Source organism: Oncorhynchus kisutch, linkage group LG22 (genome assembly GCF_002021735.2).
Source record: "Oncorhynchus kisutch isolate 150728-3 linkage group LG22, Okis_V2, whole genome shotgun sequence".
NCBI classification, from domain to species: domain Eukaryota; kingdom Metazoa; phylum Chordata; class Actinopteri; order Salmoniformes; family Salmonidae; genus Oncorhynchus; species Oncorhynchus kisutch.
The window spans coordinates 5,955,374-5,975,069 of record NC_034195.2 but is presented as its reverse complement, the minus strand read 5'-3'; the positions used below and the strand labels follow the sequence as shown (position 1 = coordinate 5,975,069).

Genomic DNA, 19,696 nt, shown 5'->3' with positions numbered 1-19,696 from the left:
CTGAGGTTGATTCCTGAGACTACCCGTATGTAGAACATATGACATGACTGAGGTTGATTCCTGAGACTACCCGTATGTAGAACATATGACATGACTGAGGTTGACTCCTGAGACTACCCGTATGTTGAACATATGACATGACTGAGGTTGATTCCTGAGACTACCCGGATGTAGAACATATGACATGACTGTAAGTCACTTTGGATAAAAGCATCTGCTAAATGACATGTCATTATTATATTAGAAGTTTAGCTGATAGGTCAAATCCCACGTTTTTTAGAGAGCTATCATAATTTGCACCACTGCAGAGACATGGATGACAGAGTATACCTTTTTCTAATGAGGAGAGACATGTTTGCCAGTAGAGGGCAGCATGGTGGCGTTTCTGGAATATGCTAGAATGAAGTGCTGACTCACTGTATGGTGCTGTATCATACACATGTACCTGCATCTATACATTTACTGCTTGGGGTATGTACTCAAATGACCAATCTATGAATGACTGATTCAATCTCGCTCTGATTCAGTTTCTCTCTCAGGTCTCTCTCAGTAGCTAGGTTTCCATCCAATTTGGCGAATATTCTCAATTCTGTGTAAAAACAATATGCGCATTTCCCCATCAGAGATGTTTCCATCAAATTGACTTGTTGCAGAATTGTTGTTGTTGTTGTTGCATGATGACGCAGTACACATCCAAATAATGTTTATGGTTACATTCCCATGTACTGAATAAAACAAATCTAACTTCAATGTGTTTCCATGCATTTTCAACTCTACTGATGGTTTTGTCACAAAAATGTGGCATGATATAGCGAATGTGCCCACTCTGGTATTGGCAATTGTGCCTTAACCAAGAGCTCACAGAGACAGTGTCAGTATAGCCTACATCATGAGATTGTTATGGACAAAAGAGAAAGATTATTTTTGTTTCTCAAACAGCAGCCAAGCAAAGGCAGCCAAGCATCGATCATGTCACCAGAATAAGACACTCGATATTTATTGGAAAGGAGCATCAAGCTCATCACCTTTCATTTTCACTACGCTGTGAAGTTCATCATAATTCATTTCATCTGTAGCCTAATAAACTGCATGCTTTCCCGAGTCATAGTGGGAGGACCACAGAGACTCATCGCATGACTCCCAAGTTTACTTCAATGGTTATTATATCAATATTTGCGCAGAAAAACGTTTCCTCTGCCATTTTTCGCATGATTGATTTTACATACACAATATCCCAGCTTGTCTTGCATATTTATTTTGGTCTAAATTTGGAAAGTTTACCGAGAAAATTTGACATGTTTTATCCAACATGTACTTTGCTGGAAAAAAAAGGTTGGATTGAAACCTGTTAAATTAAGCATTACAGATTGCGCTATAGCAATTTAAAGGGAACATTGTTTTTAAATTTCAATCACGCTGTAATGCTGAACTTCCTCTGTCTGTCTGTCTGTGTCTCTGTCTGTCTCTCTCTCTGTTACCATCACGTGCGTGCACACGCACACACACAGGGAATTGCACACAGTTAATTACCCCCCAAAATAACCTGAAATATAATAGCCCATTGGAATATTGGAACTGCAGTCTTTTAACCCAATTGCATCAACCTTCATAAAAGGGTCATGTTATCATCGTGATGGTTTCTGCTGCAACTCCCTCTGGTATATATTTAGATGTGTGAACAGCAGGGACAAGGGCAGTGTCCCAAATGCCACTCTATTCCTTACATAGTGCACTACTTTTGAGCAGAGCTTTATGGGCCCAGGTCATAAGTAGTAGACTATATAGGGAATAGGGTGCCATATTGGACAGAACCAAGCTTAACAAGGAGAAAAGCTGAATTAGGCAGAGAATAAAGAGACTATTTCAAGACTGGCCTTTACATTGAACTCACTGCATGGCCTGAATGGGAAATAGCAATTGATGACTTAATTTTCCACTGATCATTTTAGGCCTAGCTCATCCACTGTGCAAGATTGCCTGGGTTAGTACATTGAACAAATCAGAAATTGGAAACGGGGTGCAAAGTCATCTAGAGCAGAAAAATAACTTCCTTACATATTACATAGTTGCATTTTTATTTACCACATTTTATCCATCTTAATAAAAACTGGGCAAATCAATAGCCATTTAATCTGTCACGTTGCATTAGTGTTGTTGAGTCGTATCACCATGACTAAGGATTTTTTATTTTAACATCCCTCAATTTAAATAAAAAAATGTTGATGTTGACAACATACCAAAAAAAAAAATAGGCTTAGAGTCTTTCTCAGCATTTTTGTCAATGTTTATAATTAATCCTACCTTGTCTGACAGATCCAGAAAAACATACAATGGGCGGATCTCTGAGGCAGCATTTTGCAGCAAGCCATCTGCTTTAATGCCAGTCTGAGCCTGGCATGAGCTGGCATCGCCAAAATGTCTGAGAAATTTGCACATTTCAGCAGGGGAGTCAGCAGTTTGCTGTGGCTTTGGAATTACACTGGTACTATACAGGCACCTTAATCTGCCATCTTGGGCAGAGACTAACACAAACACACTTTGACAAACTTCTAAAATGCTATTTGATGTGTGTGTTTGTGTGTGTGCCCATGTTCGTGTGTATTTGTGTGTGTGTGTGTGTGTTTTGTTCTGAGTGGACAATATAGGCTACTGAAAATAAACTTTGAGATGCTGCAGATGTCAGCCCATTGGTACCTTTGAGAATTAAACGTAATCTTACTTTGGGGTGGGGTTCTAAAATCAAGGTACTCCCCTTGGACATGCCCAATGACTCAATATGTGACATCACCCTGCTGCATGGGCGTTTCGACCAATCAAATGGAAGTAAACAGCTCCAAAAGTGAACGTTATGATACCCCCGCGAGCCCTCCCCTACCTTTGCCCCTGCACACACCGTGCTCCTGGAAGTTGTCATGGAGATAGACCCGTCCCAGGCGTCTGCTCTCGGGATTGTTGCCATGGAGATCCCTGCTCGAGGTGAGCTCTCGGCAGTGCAGGAGGACGAGAGCAGCACGCAACTAGGGTTCGAGAAGAGAATTCAGGACCTTGGAGAGCAGCGGCGCCAAGGACCCCCTTTCAACCAAGGGAACTACTACATGCTTATAGTGATAGGAGAGATAGCGACAGACCACCAGCTGCAACGCGCTAGAGACCAAGTTGAGCGGGGTGAGTAGCCCCGAGTCACCGAGTCTCACTTTTTACATACTAATTCTGTAATTCCAGCATGCATAACGTCCTCTAATAAATATATATATCGTTGGACTAGTAACCGGAAGGTTGCGAGTTCAAACCCCCGAGCTGACAAGGTACAAATCTGTCGTTCTGCCCCTGAACAGGCAGTTAACCCATTGTTCCCAGGCCGTCATTGAAAATAAGAATATGTTCTTAACTGACTTGCCTGGTTAAATAAAGATAAAATAAATAAATATATATAATATCATAGAACATATTGGAACGTAGAAGATACAATTGGAAGATATTAAAAATGCTTGGACGGTTTCCTTTTAAGGAAATGACGCATCGGGAATATTGAATCATCAGTTCAACGAAATGCCCATACGCCACTTTTTACTGAGCCTTTTGTGCAATATAGACTTCTGGTTTGCTTGAAGTGCACCTGTTTTGTCTTGAACGTTTCACACGCGTTTAATAAATTACGAGGGATTATCTAATTCTTTGGTTAAAAAAAAAGAAAATTGAGTACATATTTATTCGTTTTTCAAAATAGGGACACAGACATATGGAATAATAATTGCTTCCCAGATAATTCATGCTTGTTTTGAATAACCTACCATATAAAAGGTTCAGGTTTTTTCTATAGCCCATGTAGTCTGCCATTAGAGGGCCCACTACGGGAAGGGGGGAAAAAGTTGCGCACATTCTCAGCAATGGTGTGATACACAAACAGAAACGAATTGACCATGAGGTGGGAAAATGCTTAGAATAACTGGTTTGCCTTGTTAGAAAAGCACCTTGCCGAGCTGCTGGTGTCTTATCCTCATGAATAATGAGGCATCCATAGCACTGAAACATTCAGAAGGATGTTCGGTTAAATACAGTAATGTTGTTGTCTGTCAGGTTCTCTCTTTATCAAGGAAGCCCAGGGACCATGCCAAGTGTTGCACCTATGGGAAAATCTTCAGTGTGGGCTAAAAGGCTGACGGGCTGCCATTTGGATAATAGAAAGTTGGGTACAAATGGAGGGTGTCATCCAATGTTTCTTAACACAGTGGGTTATGTCCCAAATGGCACCCTATACACTTGCCTTTATATTGCACTACTTTTGACTAGGGCCCACAGGGCTCTGGTCAAAAGTAGTGCACTGTATAGGGAACAAGGTGCCATTTGACACAGACTCGTGGTGTGAAAGATGCTAGGTGTTTTCACAGGAGTTTGCTGGTCAGCAGCAATTTGAGCGTGGCTGCCAACTCTCCTCCGCCAGAGACGGCTAATGATGAATCACCCTATTAAGTGCCTGGCTGGCACCATGGCAACCGCCTCATTGCCGTCATTACCAAGGACCATTCACATCATGACACTTTTTCTCAGGATATGAGAGATCGTCGTCATCATCATATTGTTTTTCATACGGACTGCTATCAAAATAGCCTGGATTCCGGTCTGTTTCCATTCATGCCAACTTCTCGTGGTTTTGGAAAAGCAACAGAAATCGTCGTGTCATTGTTGAATGCAGAATTAGTCAGGCAACCCTCCCTGCTAGTTCCATTGGGCTTTTATCCTGTAAAAGACTTGACCTCTCCGTTCTCTTGTAGTCTGAAAGTGATGTCAATACTTAGGCTGCCCTTGATGGAGATGAGTGGCCATTTTATGTTGCCTTGGATCAGACTACTGGTCTCCAGTTGGGTTTAGTCCTCTGATCAAGGTCTGAATGATGACCCTACTGACAAATCTCTGCAGACAATACCCTCTGATCACAATATAATTTAGTCCTAGGCCTAGATTCAATCAGATCAAGCATTAACCGGCGATAGCAGACACCAGCATAGCAGATGTTTTGGCATCTCGTCGGAGGTGGAACTGCGTTGAAACTAGTGAGCAGCTGCGCTTGTGATCATTGTCATGAAGCCACACCTGCCCCACTCGCGTTAGAAGTTCAGAATGAGAAAGTGTCGGCAATGTAGAAAATCGTTCAACGAAATAATGAGGATTTCTATCATAATCGAGGTGTAGATGACATCTCACATTCCAGTGTTCGAACTTCTAAACAAGGCTGCATGGGATTTCTCTTAATGCGACTCCATGCAGCCAATGGCAATGTCCACTTTAGGTATAATGCCTGAAGCAGCTTGGTGGTTGATCAGACACCACCAAAACAACCACCATGCGGATACTGGCTAAAATGGATCTGATTGAATCGAGCCCCTAGTGTTGCATGTTGTGTAAGCCACCCCAAGATGACCACTGTAGTATTTATTAGAAAATACATTTAGCTCGCAAGTCCCCGGTGGCCATGAGTGGCCGACCATTTGCAGAGTTCACCGGCCAACTGCCTATTGCTCATGGGCTTTACAGCAGGCCGACAACAACAAGCGAAAATGACTAACAATGCCATGTCAACTGTTGGTTAGCCATAGTTGGTGGGTATATGCTGACATTAGAGGGCCCATTGAATTGTGAACGCTACCATTGTAGTCCAATTCCCATCAAGGGTAAGTGTGGTAGACTATGAGAGACAGCAGCTTGGAGGATGGTTGGGTATGACTTGATTTACCAACATGATACACAGTTGTTCTTGGGATCTGTGTGAAAACTTCCCCCTGTAGTTTAGGGACCGGGGATAATTTATGGACCGGGGATAGTTAGGGACCGGGGATAGTTTAGAGACCGGGGATAGTTTATTGATAGTTGAGACAGTTACCGCTATGAGGGCATTTAGTTTAGCTTCCTTCTGTTTAATAAAATATAATTCATGGGTCCTTCTTGAATTGCGGTGTCATTTGGACATGGTATTTGGGATAAAATTCAATGGTTTTTCTAGAATTGTTTTCATTTAAATGCATCTAGGTACTGTTGTGTATGTTGTGTATTGGGGGTATTGGGAATCAGTGAAAATGTTTGCTAACTTGCACCTCTTCATCCGTGGGATTGGCCCGGAAGAGTCATGGCAACGCATACACGTCAACTTTGAAGGTCCGTTTCTAGACCAAATCTTTCTCGTGGTTGTGGATGCTCATAGCAAGTGGCCAGTGGGAGTCATCATGAGATCTACTACTGCAGAGAAGACCATCATGTTTATCCGGTTCGGCTACTCCAACTCGTTAGCGACAATGGACCGCAGCTAGTGTCCCAAGAAATGGCCACGTTCCTATAGGTGAATGGTGTCCAGCACATCAGGTAGGCACCGTATCATACATCAACCAACGAGCTGGAGGAGAGGTTTGTACAGACCATGAAACATGCCTTAAAAGTGTCTCAGGGTCAAGGGACACTGAACCAATGTGTGAACAGCTCATTCCTCATGCAACCCCCAAGCTTTTTTACCTGCTTAGGTACTCATGAAGAGAGATCTATGCACAAGATTCGATCGACACAAACATCCAAACGTAAAGAACACAGGGCGATATGTCAACAGGAGAGTCAAGTCAAACGTCATGAGATTTCAGGACTGAGCTTTCAATCCGGGAGAAACTGTCTTAGCTAGGAACTACCTCAAAATGACCAAAGTGGGTTCCTGCAGCAGTCCTTGCTCAGACTGTTCCTGTGTCCTACACTGTCCAGACTGCAGAGGAGGTCATCTGGAAAAGGCACACAGATCAGTTACTGTTGAGTAAAGAAACACTAACAAAACCACCAGTCGTGAGTAGTCCAGAACTGTTACTGGGTGACACCCGGACACCAGCAGTCATCACCTAGGGGCTCACAGTCACGTTCTCAGGACACTGACTCAGCCGGCACCCACACAACAACACGACGAACACAACGCTACTCACGTGCCTGCGCCTGTGTCAACACGACAGTCTAAAGACGTCGTTGTTGAGAGTGAGGTTGACCGTCGTAACCCTACAATAGATGGGCGCGTCCAGATACTTGGACTTGAAGAGCAGAATCTCCCGGCAGAGTTCATGTATTAGGGGAGGCGTTGTTGTGTATTGAGTTCGTGCCGCAGAGCACCATGGGGGGGGGGGGGGGCTTCAGACTTCGCACGTTCAAATAAATGGTTGATGTGATTCCCGTTTCCCATCTCGTCATTATTTAATTGTTATAAAGACGTGGTTATGAAGCCCATCGTCCCGTTCTCAATCAACTAACAGCGTAATGACTTTAAATCCAATTGGACCATTATGATAACATCGTGCCACAAGCAGGAGTAGGAACACCAATGAGACATTTTCGATTAACAGTTGCTCAATCCTAAAGTCATTAACCCTTTAAAAATAATTTACTGAAGTAACATGGTTAATCATTTTGTACACAATATTATTTCCCTTCATTTAAATTGAGTAACACCAAGTGAGACTTTGGATTTAGACACAAATGTATGACATACTAAAATTGTGTGATTAGCTAATCATTTTCTTTCGTATAATAACAGTTTGCCATTGGGGAATGCTCAAGGTCCTTTGAAATGGGTGATTTTGAAGGCAGTAACACCAATGACATAAAACTGAGGGAAAACAGTATATTATTTCAAATAAATTGCTATTTGAAGAGCCCATCTTTGTTTTTATTGATCTATATATTAAATCATTTTGTTCACTCTCTAGCATTCCAAATAATAGCTAGATATGGTATCTCTAAATCCCCAAAACACGTCACTACAACGTCACTACAACTCTACACATCACTACCGGGAGAAGCCCATTTGCTTACCCTAACTACTTTAAACAAGGCATAAACAGAACGTTTGGCAGTATAAAGGACTGGCGTTATGTTTTATTATTGATAAATGGTCAGATATAAACAAAAACTATTTGTCATTTTAAAAGTTTTATTCAAAGGCGAGTGCCACGGATGCCACAACAATTCAAGAATGACCCTCAGGGAACATTTTCAATACGTTCTTGTAGGAGCATACGAAATAGGCTACAGGCGTATTCCACACACAAAAAAAGTGTCAGGAGAAGACATATAGCCTAGCGGTCATGGCTCACAGTGGCTTAGCCAAAACTGGAGGCAGGCAGGCAAGCAGCATGGAAAATTACCCTTGACAGTGTAACTGAGAAAATGAGCTCTCCCCCTGCTTTCTCTCTCCCTGCTCCGCTCCTCAGACACAGTGCGGACACAGAGTAGCTACTTTGCATTCTCTATCCTTCATTCTCAGAGGGTTTCTAAACCACCTTTGGCATCACACTGTGTGTCCTACACACAGATTTACAGGAGTGCGGAACTAGTCCTCCATTATTCATTTGGTAACACTTGGGGAATCAGTATTAATGGTGCTTATTGGCTCCGTGGGGTTTTATGATTGGTTTGAGCCAATCAGAGCAGAGTTTGTTGAGCTGCAGTGTCGTTCAGTTGGTGATGGGTAGTTAGTCAAAGAGGTCTTCTGACCTATTGAACACACTGTTTTCCAACGACTATTGAGTGATCACACAAACACACACACTCCTCCTTCTATGACCCATTGGGCACACCACGTCATTTCAACGTGGAGAATTGGGTCATATTTGGTAGATACGTTGATCAATGAGATTCCAACCTATTATCACCCACTCAAAAAGAAAGTCTAAAGTTTGTTGAATCCCCCAATGTGTTATCGGTGCGCTTTCAACCATTCAAAGGCATACCAAAGTTCAAATGGGGATACAGTGTCAGATATTGTGTTTATTTATGAAACAACTTCATGTGTCATCACTGTGCTTAATCTGGTAGCGCAACCAACGGGCCTGGATTGCAGTTAGTTGAGATGACATTAAAGTACAAAGTGCAAGTGATCAATGTCGTTTCTTTTAGCCATTGTGTAGATTTCCACCGACCTGTGACCCCGTGAACATGCACGCGTTCTATAATTACTTAATACATTTATTGTTACTGTAACCTCAAAATGTGGATGTGTTACTCATTTTAAAGTGGAATGAATACGGTTACATTCATTTGTAAGCTAGCCTTTAACATTAGGCTATTTACTGTCTTACAAAAGTCATGTTGAATTGTGTTTGGTTGTCAACGCAACCGAATGTCAACATTTGAAGGAGATGCAGCTTCTGCTTGGATAGTTCCATCTGTGCCACTGAGTCTGACTTTAATTCTAGTTTGTCTACAAATGAATCATTGATGTTTGATTGACGTCTGCATTTCAACCAAATAAGACTAAATCAAATCAAACTTTAAATGCACTTTAAATACAGGCTGATTTGATTTAATCCTATGTTTTGTACTTATATTTTTTGGTTGAGATGGAGACATGGATCCAACATATTTATTATGAACATGTAGACAAAGCTAGACCAGTGGTGGAAAAGGTACCCAATTGTCAAACTGTAGTAAAAGTAAAGATACCTTAATAGAAAATGACTCAAGTAAAATTCACCCAGTAAAATACTACTTGAGTAAAAGTCTAAAAGTATTTGGTTTTAAATATACTTAAGTATCAAAAGGAAATGTAATTGCTAAAACATACGTAAGTATTAAAAACAGAACTAAAAGTATGAATAATTTCAAATTCCTTATATTAAGCAAACTGGCACCATTTTCTTGTTTTTTTATTGACGAAAGCCAGGGTCACACTCCAACACTCAGACATAATTTATAAACAAAGCGTGTGTGTTTAGTGACTCCGCCAGATCAGAGGCAGTAGGGATGACCAGGGATAAGAGCATGAATTTGACAAATGTCTTTTCCTGCTAAGCTTTCAAAATGTATTTTTTTGGTGCAAAATGTATAGAGTAAAAAGTACACACCTTTTTTTTTTAGGAATGTAAGTGAAGTAGAGGTAAAGTTGTCAAAAATATAAATAGTAAAATACAGATACCCCCGAAAAACGACTTAAGTACTTTAAACCACTGAGCTTGAGACCCTAAGCCTATATGTATTGTCTATTTGTAATTGAATCCTCTGCTGAATAACAACCGTGATGATATATGTTTGATGAAGTATGGTTACATTTCATTTTCGCTGTTGAACCTGTCCTTTGGAATGACTTTGATAGCAACAGTGAATCTATTAAGTGGAGAGTTCTCAACAACCGTTGGTTCGTGCTTACTGGGGTATAGCCTACTATATTTGTCTGCAATGGAATTTTAGGAATGCCAATCCATGTGGTAGGCCCACCATTTGGAAAACAGGCCGTTGCATTAGCTTCATTAGTCCTGGTTCCTGTGACTAATCAATTTGGCTAATTAAGCTCGGAATATCAGTTACCCAACTTTACTAGGAGCTATCGTGAGCCCATTTGAAATGTGTTTACACCGCGGGAAATGCAGAAGTACTTTCCTCTTCGCTATGATCAGCTGGTCAAAAATGGACAGGTACAAACTTGAAATCACTGATCATGACAATTGGGTGAAACTCCCGGACAACAGTTGAGTTTGAGTTTGAGTTTATTTTTTATTTTTACAGGGACAGTGCACATTAATCAACGTTTCAGTAAAAGTGCCGGTTTTAGCCAGCCGGCTAATTTTCAACCGCAGTCCCTGGGCAGGTTATTAAAAACAATTACAATATAGACAATAGAAACATAGAACAAGCAAGACATAGCAACATAGGACAAGCAAGACGTAGCATACAGACAGAGCAGCATAGAACGAAAAGCAGCAAGTAAAAATTCATAAAAGCAACAAAGTGTAGATATGACTTCGACCTGTTTAGGACGTGTTGTTTGTTAACATGACAGTGCATTTTTAAATTTGATTTTGCGCCGTTTAGATGAGGCTATTTGGTCTGAGAAACCTGCACGATGTAAAAAAGTGTCCTGTAGGCTACATAGACTTTCTTTTATTTAGACTTTTTTTTTGCCCTTTTTCTCCCCAGTTTCGTGGTATCCAATTGGTAGTTACAGTCTTGTCTCATCGCTGCAACTCCCGTACGGACTCGGGAGAGGCGAAGGTTCGAGAGCCGTGCGTCCTCCGAAACACAACCCAACCCAACCCAACCAAGCCACACTGCCCACTTAACCCGGAAGCCAACCGCACCAATGTGTCGGAGAAAACACTGTACGCCTGGTAACCATGTAAGCGGGACAAGGACATCCCTGCCGGCCAAACCCTCCCCTAACCCGGACGACGCTGGGCCAATTGTGCACCGCCACATGGGTCTCCCGGGTCACTGTGACAGAGTCTGGACTCGAACCCAGAATCTCTAGTAGCACAGCTAGCACTGCGATGCAGTGCCTTAGACCACTGCACCACTCGGGAGGCCTCGGGAGGCCCCGCATACTCTTTCTACCATATCCTATATCTGCTACATGATTTATGTTACATGGTGTTTTTGATGGAACGTTGGTGGAATGCCGCAGCGATGCGTCTCTCCAACAGCACCCTGGAGAAGCACGCTGTGAATGGACAAGCAAAATATTTTGCGCCCCTGCCTTTGACAGAGTGGGTACTGCTTATCACAGGGCGGCATCGACGCTCACCTAAAAAAATACCTTTTGCCACTGGTTGAGAGAAATATTGTCATGGTTTTGGGGCCGAATTATGTGAGGTTTTATGTGTTGTACATCTTGGTCAGTTTAGCTCAGAAAATACCGCCCTCGTAAGTCTGCCACCACAGGAGGCCACCTAATCCAGCCTAATGAGCGGGCCGTCCGTGCCGAAGGGACAGCTGTAGACAGATCGACTCTCCAGTAGGAGGCATTTCCCAGCATACTGTTTTTTTCCTTATAGTGGATATTACGTTGAAGATTTGACGTTGTTTCAAAGGTACAAATTCAACTTATTTTATACAAGGGTTGTCTATGTTGAAAATTGGTTACCATGATGACATAATCCTGTGGTTAAAATGTTATCCTGAAAACAACAGTCTTTCCAAATCCAATGTATTTTCCACATAGATTCCATGTCACAATACTGTACTTTGACAAATTACATATAAACAAAGAGTTGATTTAACCCGTTTGTGGTCAGTGGGGAGTCAGGTATTGAAAGATGGATACACACTATCTTATCTCACCTTCCACCAGTCGAGGAAATCAAAACCAATGATTTATATATACACTAGATGACTGACAGGTGGCAAAGTTTCAAAGCCACCACTCCTGTAAAATATATTTTGGAAGCTATATTAAATGTACTAATGTCTACATTTGTTTTTGTCACATACAGTGCCTTGCGAAAGTATTCGGCCCCCTTGAACTTTGCGACCTTTTGCCACATTTCAGGCTTCAAACATAAAGATATAAAACTGTATATTTTTGTGAAGAATCAACAACAAGTGGGACACAATCATGAAGTGGAACGACATTTATTGGATATTTCAAACTTTTTTAACAAATCAAAAACCGAAAAATTGGGCGTGCAAAATTATTCAGCCCCCTTAAGTTAATACTTTGTAGCGCCACCTTTTGCTGCGATTACAGCTGTAAGTCGCTTGGGGTATGTCTCTATCAGTTTTGCACATCAAGAGACTGACATTTTTTCCCATTCATCCTTGCAAAACAGCTCGAGCTCAGTGAGGTTGGATGGAGAGCATTTGTGAACAGCAGTTTTCAGTTCTTTCACACATTCTCGATTGGATTCAGGTCTGGACTTTGACTTGGCCATTCTAACACCTGGATATGTTTATTTTTGAACCATTCCATTGTAGATTTTGCTTTATGTTTTGGATCATTGTCTTGTTGGAAGACAAATCTCTGTCCCAGTCTCAGGTCTTTTGCAGACTCCATCAGGTTTTCTTCCAGAATGGTCCTGTATTTGGCTCCATCCATCTTCCCATCAATTTTAACCATCTTCCCTGTCCCTGCTGAAGAAAAGCAGGCCCAAACCATGATGCTGCCACCACCATGTTTGACAGTGGGGATGGTAGGTTCAGGGTGATGAGCTGTGTTGCTTTTACGCCAAACATAACGTTTTGCATTGTTGCCAAAAAGTTCAATTTTGGTTTCATCTGACCAGAGCACCTTCTTCCACATGTTTGGTGTGTCTCTCAGGTGGCTTGCGGCAAACTTTAAACAACACTTTTTATGGATATCTTTAAGAAATGTCTTTCTTCTTGCCACTCTTCCATAAAGGCCAGATTTGTGCAATATACGACTGATTGTTGTCCTATGGACAGAGTCTCCCACCTCAGCTGTAGATCTCTGCAGTTCATCCAGAGTGATCATGGGCCTCTTGGCTGCATCTCTGATCTTGTATGAGCTGAAAGTTTAGAGGGACGGCCAGGTCTTGGTAGATTTGCAGTGGTCTGATACTCCTTCCATTTCAATATTATCGCTTGCACAGTGCTCCTTGGGATGTTTAAAGCTTGGGAAATCTTTTTGTATCCAAATCCGGCTTTAAACTTCTTCACAACAGTATCTCGGACCTGCCTGGTGTGTTCCTTGTTCTTCATGATGCTCTCTGCGCTTTTAACGGACCTCTGAGACTATCACAGTGCAGGTGTATTCATACGGAGACTTGATTACACACAGGTGGATTGTATTTATCATCATTAGTCATTTAGGTCAACATTGGATCATTCAGAGATCCTCACTGAACTTCTGGAGAGAGTTTGCTGCACTGAAAGTAAAGGGGCTGAATAATTTTGCACGCCCAATTATTCCGTTTTTGATTTGTTAAAAAAGTTTGAAATATCCAATAAATGTCGTTCCACTTCATGATTATGTCCCACTTGTTGTTGATTCTTCACAAAAAAATACAGTTTTATATCTTTATGTTTGAAGCCTGAAATGTGGCAAAAGGTCGCAAAGTTCAAGAGGGCCGAATACTTTCGCAAGGCACTGTATATTTTCTATTACGGAACACCTTAATGCATACTTTTAAATTATATTATGTGATCTAAACATACAAATAATACTAATAATTTCCTTAAAGTACAATTTTGTAAGTACTAATGTACTAAAGTACTAATGTTACTCTCCCCACTACAACAACAACAATATTTAAATATGTGTTATTTTGTCCTTCTTCTGGGGAGTGCCAATATGGCCGACCGGTGGCTTCAAAGCCTTTCATTGGCCAATACATCAGCAATCCAGAGTTTGTATACATCATTGGTCAAAACATGTCAAAATGGCTGCCATAATGACAGATGTCATTGTCACCTCTTTGTGAAGTGTTTTGTCAGTCCAAACACAAAATACCTAATTGAGCGAGGAGCATTGAGCCCTTTACCAGAATTAGTATCAGTGACACAGCACTTCAGAGAATAGACCACAGTTGTCTGCAGTGGGGGAAGGAACGTTTCTCTCTCGATCTCAGTGAAGCAAAAACAGAACCTGGAAAACAACGACCTGACATATACAGAGTACAGTACATATTATTTTTGAGACATGGGGAGATATGAAGGGGAGGATGAGGGGGTGGATGAAAGTAAATTACATTAATCTCCTATCCCAGACTCCTTTCCCTACCAGTGAATAGGATCAGAGACAGGCTTCTCCTGCGGTTTATGCCCTGTTGAATGAGATCTGACGCAGGCTTCTCTCTGAACTTCAGAGAATCTTAGCCTGAATCCGATCTGACAAAAGGCTCTCCCTAGTGGAACGAGGGTGTTGACGGGAACATTATTGAGAAGCGCTTTTGCTTGTACTGAACTCACTGCTCTTCATCAGTGTGCCTGTTCTGGCAACACTTTAGTTTGAATCCACATAGAATGCTTTATGATGCAGTTCCTTAACTAAATTACCATATGTTCTAGTCCAGTACATTCATACAAAATACCTAGATAGAAAACATCATGTTTGTCTGGAACAACTTTTATTCATTCCAATTAGATACAGTATCAGTTAGCGTTAAATTAAGTTTTGGAGAAATAAAGTCTCTCATGAAATGGAGAAAAAAAAATCCCACTGAAATATTACAAATATGAAGGTTACAGAGATTTCAGAGACGTTGGTTGTTTTCATATTTCCTTGCCTTGCTCCCCCTGTGCTCTTGCTCAGTCCCCTCATACATTATTGAATGATATAAGGATCTGCAGTGAATAAGAAATCCATTAAAGGGGAAGTATAAATTAATGTTATGTGTTTCTTAGCCCTGCATGTAGTCTATGGGCCACTATTGTACGTTTGCCCCTATCCCTTCCACAGAAGCTAGTAGTGGCTGTTTAAAGAAACTATGGTTCCTTCTGACCCATAGACTACTGTCAGGGTAAGGAACTTATAACAGTAAGGTCTAAAATACAGAACTTATCCTTTAATGTAACATATTTTGCCCTCTTGTTCTGTGTTGTTTCACCAGGGATTCGCTCCTGGGACATCAGCCTCAAGTCATGTGACCTGGACCAGCAGCTGCAGCTATTTGTGACGCGCCACTCCGCCCAGTTCTCTGCAGAGGTCAGAGGTCAGTCAAACCTGGGTCGTGTGACATCACACACTACGGCATTGGAATACATGGGTCCTATTCGAACTAGCCTGGTCCCAGATCTGTTTGTGCCATCTTGCCACCTCCTGTCTTTGTCACGCCAAACAATGGCCATGACATAGGTGTTGGCAAGATAGCATAAACAGATCTGGGACGAGGCCATGTTCTAACACCAATTGACAAGAATTCATGTTCATATAAATAAGATTCTACTTCATTAATAGGTAGAGTACACAGAGATCCTATTAAATGAAGTTATATAATTATATCAGGGCCTTGCACAAACCTGTTGGGGGGGGGGGGATGTTATCAAACAAAACAAATCCTGAAACCATGAAAATGGACATGTTGACCGATGAGTAAAGTATTTTGCTCAATTATTTCGAACTGAAATAAATGCTGCACTTATTAACCAAGGACTTACACAATTCCAGTCAAAAGAGAAGATTGTCAGAAATACTGTAGCCTACCATTACTATAGCTAGCTCCATTTCTTCAATTCCAGTCAAAAGAGAAGATTGTCAGAAATGCTGTAGCCTACCATTACTATAGCTAGCTCCATTTCTTCAATTCCAGTCAAAAGAGAAGATTGTCAGAAATACTGTAGCCTACCATTACTATAGCTTGCTCCATTTCTTGCCACTCCCATGTATCCCAAACTTTGACCCATCACCCCCAATAAAGGAGTGCTACAAAACACGCGACCACGCACGCACAATCGCTGTGCAAATGTAGCCTGTCATTACAGGCAAAAACAGTGATGGATTTTCAAAACGTCGGCCTACTCTGTTTTGCCAGGCAAAACTGGAGGAAATTGAACAAGTTCTTTCTGGCCACTGATCTGGATATGCGTGCCCGCCTTTCCGCGCCAATGCTGATGACTGTTCATTGGCCAACAATCGAGATGCTCAACTTTTTTGGGTTTCGATGCTGAGATGAGAATTTTGCGACGACTTGCGGGCATTGGGTTCAGAACAACAACAATGACAACAACAACAAAAAAGTATACATTTTTGGGGACATTATACTACCACTGAAAAGGACATTTTGGAGCCTGGAAACCCTGTCTGTGCACGTGCCTGAATTCTAGGGTACGGTAATAGTACTCTGGTGCGAGGCGAGGTGACTGGCCAGGTACTCTATGGAGACTTGGGTCCTGTTCAAATGCTTTTAAAAAACATCCTTCCTCCCTCACTTCCTTCAGGACCTCACTGATCTATGAACGATTAGCGACACGGGAACGACGAGACACGACACGTTTGTAGTATCCCCCTATTGCGGTCACCAATCCAGCCTTTTCAGGTCTGTGATTAAATGAAATGAGGATGGAGGTAAGGATGCATTTCTTTAATGTTGGAACAAGTCTATTACCTCATTCACCTTGAACATTAGACGTAATCCCTGTTACCTGTTGCCTAGGAATAATGATAGTAATCCTTACTTACTTCATTCATCTTTGTCACATAAAATGAGCTGTGAAACACGATCCTAAGGGTTTGAGACTGCGATTTGAATTCATTGCATTGAAGATGAGCCCCACTTTGCTACAGTAGACATGTTATAGACACACCAACATTTCTTAGTCCTGTGATGGTGGTTGACATTTCTGCATGGTATTCACAGGCTTGACAGGCATCCCATAGCCTCCACATTCTTCATTGCTTTATCTTTTGGGGCGGCAGGTAGCTTAGTGGTTAGAGCGTCGGGCCAATAACCGAAAGGTTGCTGGATCGAATCCCCGTGCTGACAAGGTGAGAATCTGTCGTTCTGTCCCTGAATAAGGCAGTGAACCCACTAGGTTAACGTGAATTAAGGCTGTCACTGTGAATAAGAATTTGTTTTTTAACTGACTAAATTAAGGTTAAATAAAAATATATATATATATATAATCACCATGGTTATTATTGGGGAGCTGTGTCAGGGGCAGGGGTACTGCAGAGTCAGGTTTTAGAGAGAGGGGAGGAGAGTAAATTCCCTGCCAGGTAACTTGAGAACACACACACACACAAACAAACTACAGGATAGATTATTACACTGCACCGACAGTAAGTGCTGAGCCGTATCAGAGCAAGCAGAAATGACACAGCATTCCTTCGAGAGGATAAACATCCAGAGGACGTTCTATCTTAAAAGAATGCTTCTTTTTATAGCGGTGTAACTTTTTTCCCGGTTTCAACCGTTCCGTGTTTTCCAGGTCGCTTCAAGGTGTCGAAAGCGTTGCTATGGCTACCAAATGCACACAGACATTGTGCTGCATAAAGCCATCTGCTCTATCAGTGACCCTGTGTCCTGCTTGTGTGGGCAGCTTCGATCTATTCTTAGTGATCTAGTATCCCAGGACCGTTGCTCTTAAGAATCTCATAACAATGTGCTGTAATTGAATGTGATTTTTTTTTTTTTAAAGACGTGGTTTAAGCCCAAGGGAACAATGAAAGGTTTTATACAGGCCCTTTAGTAGTCATTTACTTCAATGGCAGTGGCAAACTGGACTTGACACAACAGTGGTGATGAGGTAATGGACCATGCCGTCACCTCTCACAACTTTTTTGTTTGACATTCAAACAACAGCTAGGTTTCCCACTTAGCTCTGGCTTAGATTTCATCGATTCGTGCTCTTTGCAGAAACGGAATGAATGCAGAAGAGTCAGAACATGCAAACACCTCCAATGGCTTTGTGCAGTTGCTCACGTCAATAATTATGGGTTTATTCTGTCAAACGCTGAGGTTTGAAACACTAGCACAATAAAGGGTTGAAAAACGGTGTGTTCATAACCGAGCTTGTGGTTCTCATTTTAGACCACCTCTGCATTACTTCACGTCTGCATGCTGGTCCTCCAGGCAGAAATGGGGGTGAGCGAGGCCACCGTTCCCAGCCAAGGGCACTCGAGAGCGAAATCAGATTGTGCTGATTCTGAGCTTTGTGGTGGAGACAAAGGGACTGCTGGTTCTCTGAGGCAGCTCAGGTTGAGTGAGGCTGGGGCTGCTTTGGAGGGCCGGGGATGGCTGGGATGGGGGGGGGGGGGGCTGGGGCTGGGGCTATCAATTGCACTCCTCTGTTCAGCATTAGATAGGCTACAATGCAGATCAATGGCACTGAATGATGAGGGAAATTCAACACCTGCATTGCTGAAATAGATAATGGGATCATGTTGCTCAAAGTCGATGGAAAGACACAACAAGTCCTGGAGCAAGCTCAAATGGAGAAACTCCATAAAAAATATTTCTAGGTCCAGGAAGCTTAATCTGTGTCCAGGAAACCGGTTTGAGTGTGTCACGAACTGCAACGCTGCTGGGTTTTTCCCGCACAACAGTTTCCTGTGTGTATCGAGAATGATCCACCACCCAAAGGACATCCAGCCAACTTGACACAACTATGGGAAGCATTGGTGTCAACATGGGCCAGCATCCCTGTGGAACTCTTTCAACACCTTGTAGAGTCCGCACCCCGATGAATTGAGGCTATTCGGTGCAGCTTAATTTTAGGAAGGTGTTCCTAATGTTTTGTACACTCGGTGTATGTGACTCCTGTTGCCAGCCGTGTGGCCTTGAAGCCTATTGAGACTGTGTGTCATTCATGTGTCTCTTTGAAGCCTGTGTTTTCTTTATTTTATCAAAATGTTTCATTTGTTCCATAAAGGATCACCCAGGCGCATCCCAAATGGCACCCTATTCCCTAATGGTTAAAAGTAGTGCCCCATAACCCTCACCTTAACCATTTTAAACGGGATCCTTGGGGCGTCCGAACTCTGAGGTCATCCCATTGAAGTTTAAAACGGTTAAGGTTAGGGTTATGGGGCACTACTTTTGACCAGGGCCCTATAGGGAATAGGGTGCCATTTGGGATGCGCCTGGGTGATCCTGGTAAGGGTAGAAGTTAAGGTCAGGGTTTGGTGTAGGGACATCCCAAGGAACCCTTATTGCACTAACCTTTCCAATGTCTGGTCCTTTTAGTGCAGTCTTCCTGACTGACTTCTTCAATACTGTACGTTACTTAAATGAGCTTGGAGTTTGAACACTCAGGTGTCGAATGGTGGAAGTGCAGCAGCGAACCCCCATGATTCGCCTCCTCAGTTGTAAAGGATGTCAGCAGCGAACCCCCATGATTCGCCTCCTCAGTTGTAAAGGATGTCAGCAGCGAACCCCCATGATTCGCCTCCTCAGTTGTAAAGGATGTCAGCAGCGAACCCCCATGATTCGCCTCCTCAGTTGTAAAGGATGTCAGCAGCGAACCCCCATGATTCGCCTCCACAGTTGTAAAGGATGTCTGCAGCGTACCC

General features: G+C 42.3%; 1 protein-coding gene across 1 annotated transcript in view; it reads left to right on the top strand.

The window, feature by feature from the left end:
- Positions 1–2,811: 2,811 nt before the first annotated feature.
- Positions 2,812–19,696, top strand: part of LOC109866919 (microtubule-associated protein 1B) — a 66,327-nt gene continuing 49,442 nt past the window's right edge. The window contains exons 1-2 of the mRNA XM_020455829.2: positions 2,812–3,165; positions 15,297–15,398. Coding sequence (XP_020311418.1) covers positions 2,913–3,165; positions 15,297–15,398 — 355 coding nt within the window. The 5' untranslated portion in view covers positions 2,812–2,912. The remainder of the gene's footprint in view (positions 3,166–15,296; positions 15,399–19,696) is intronic.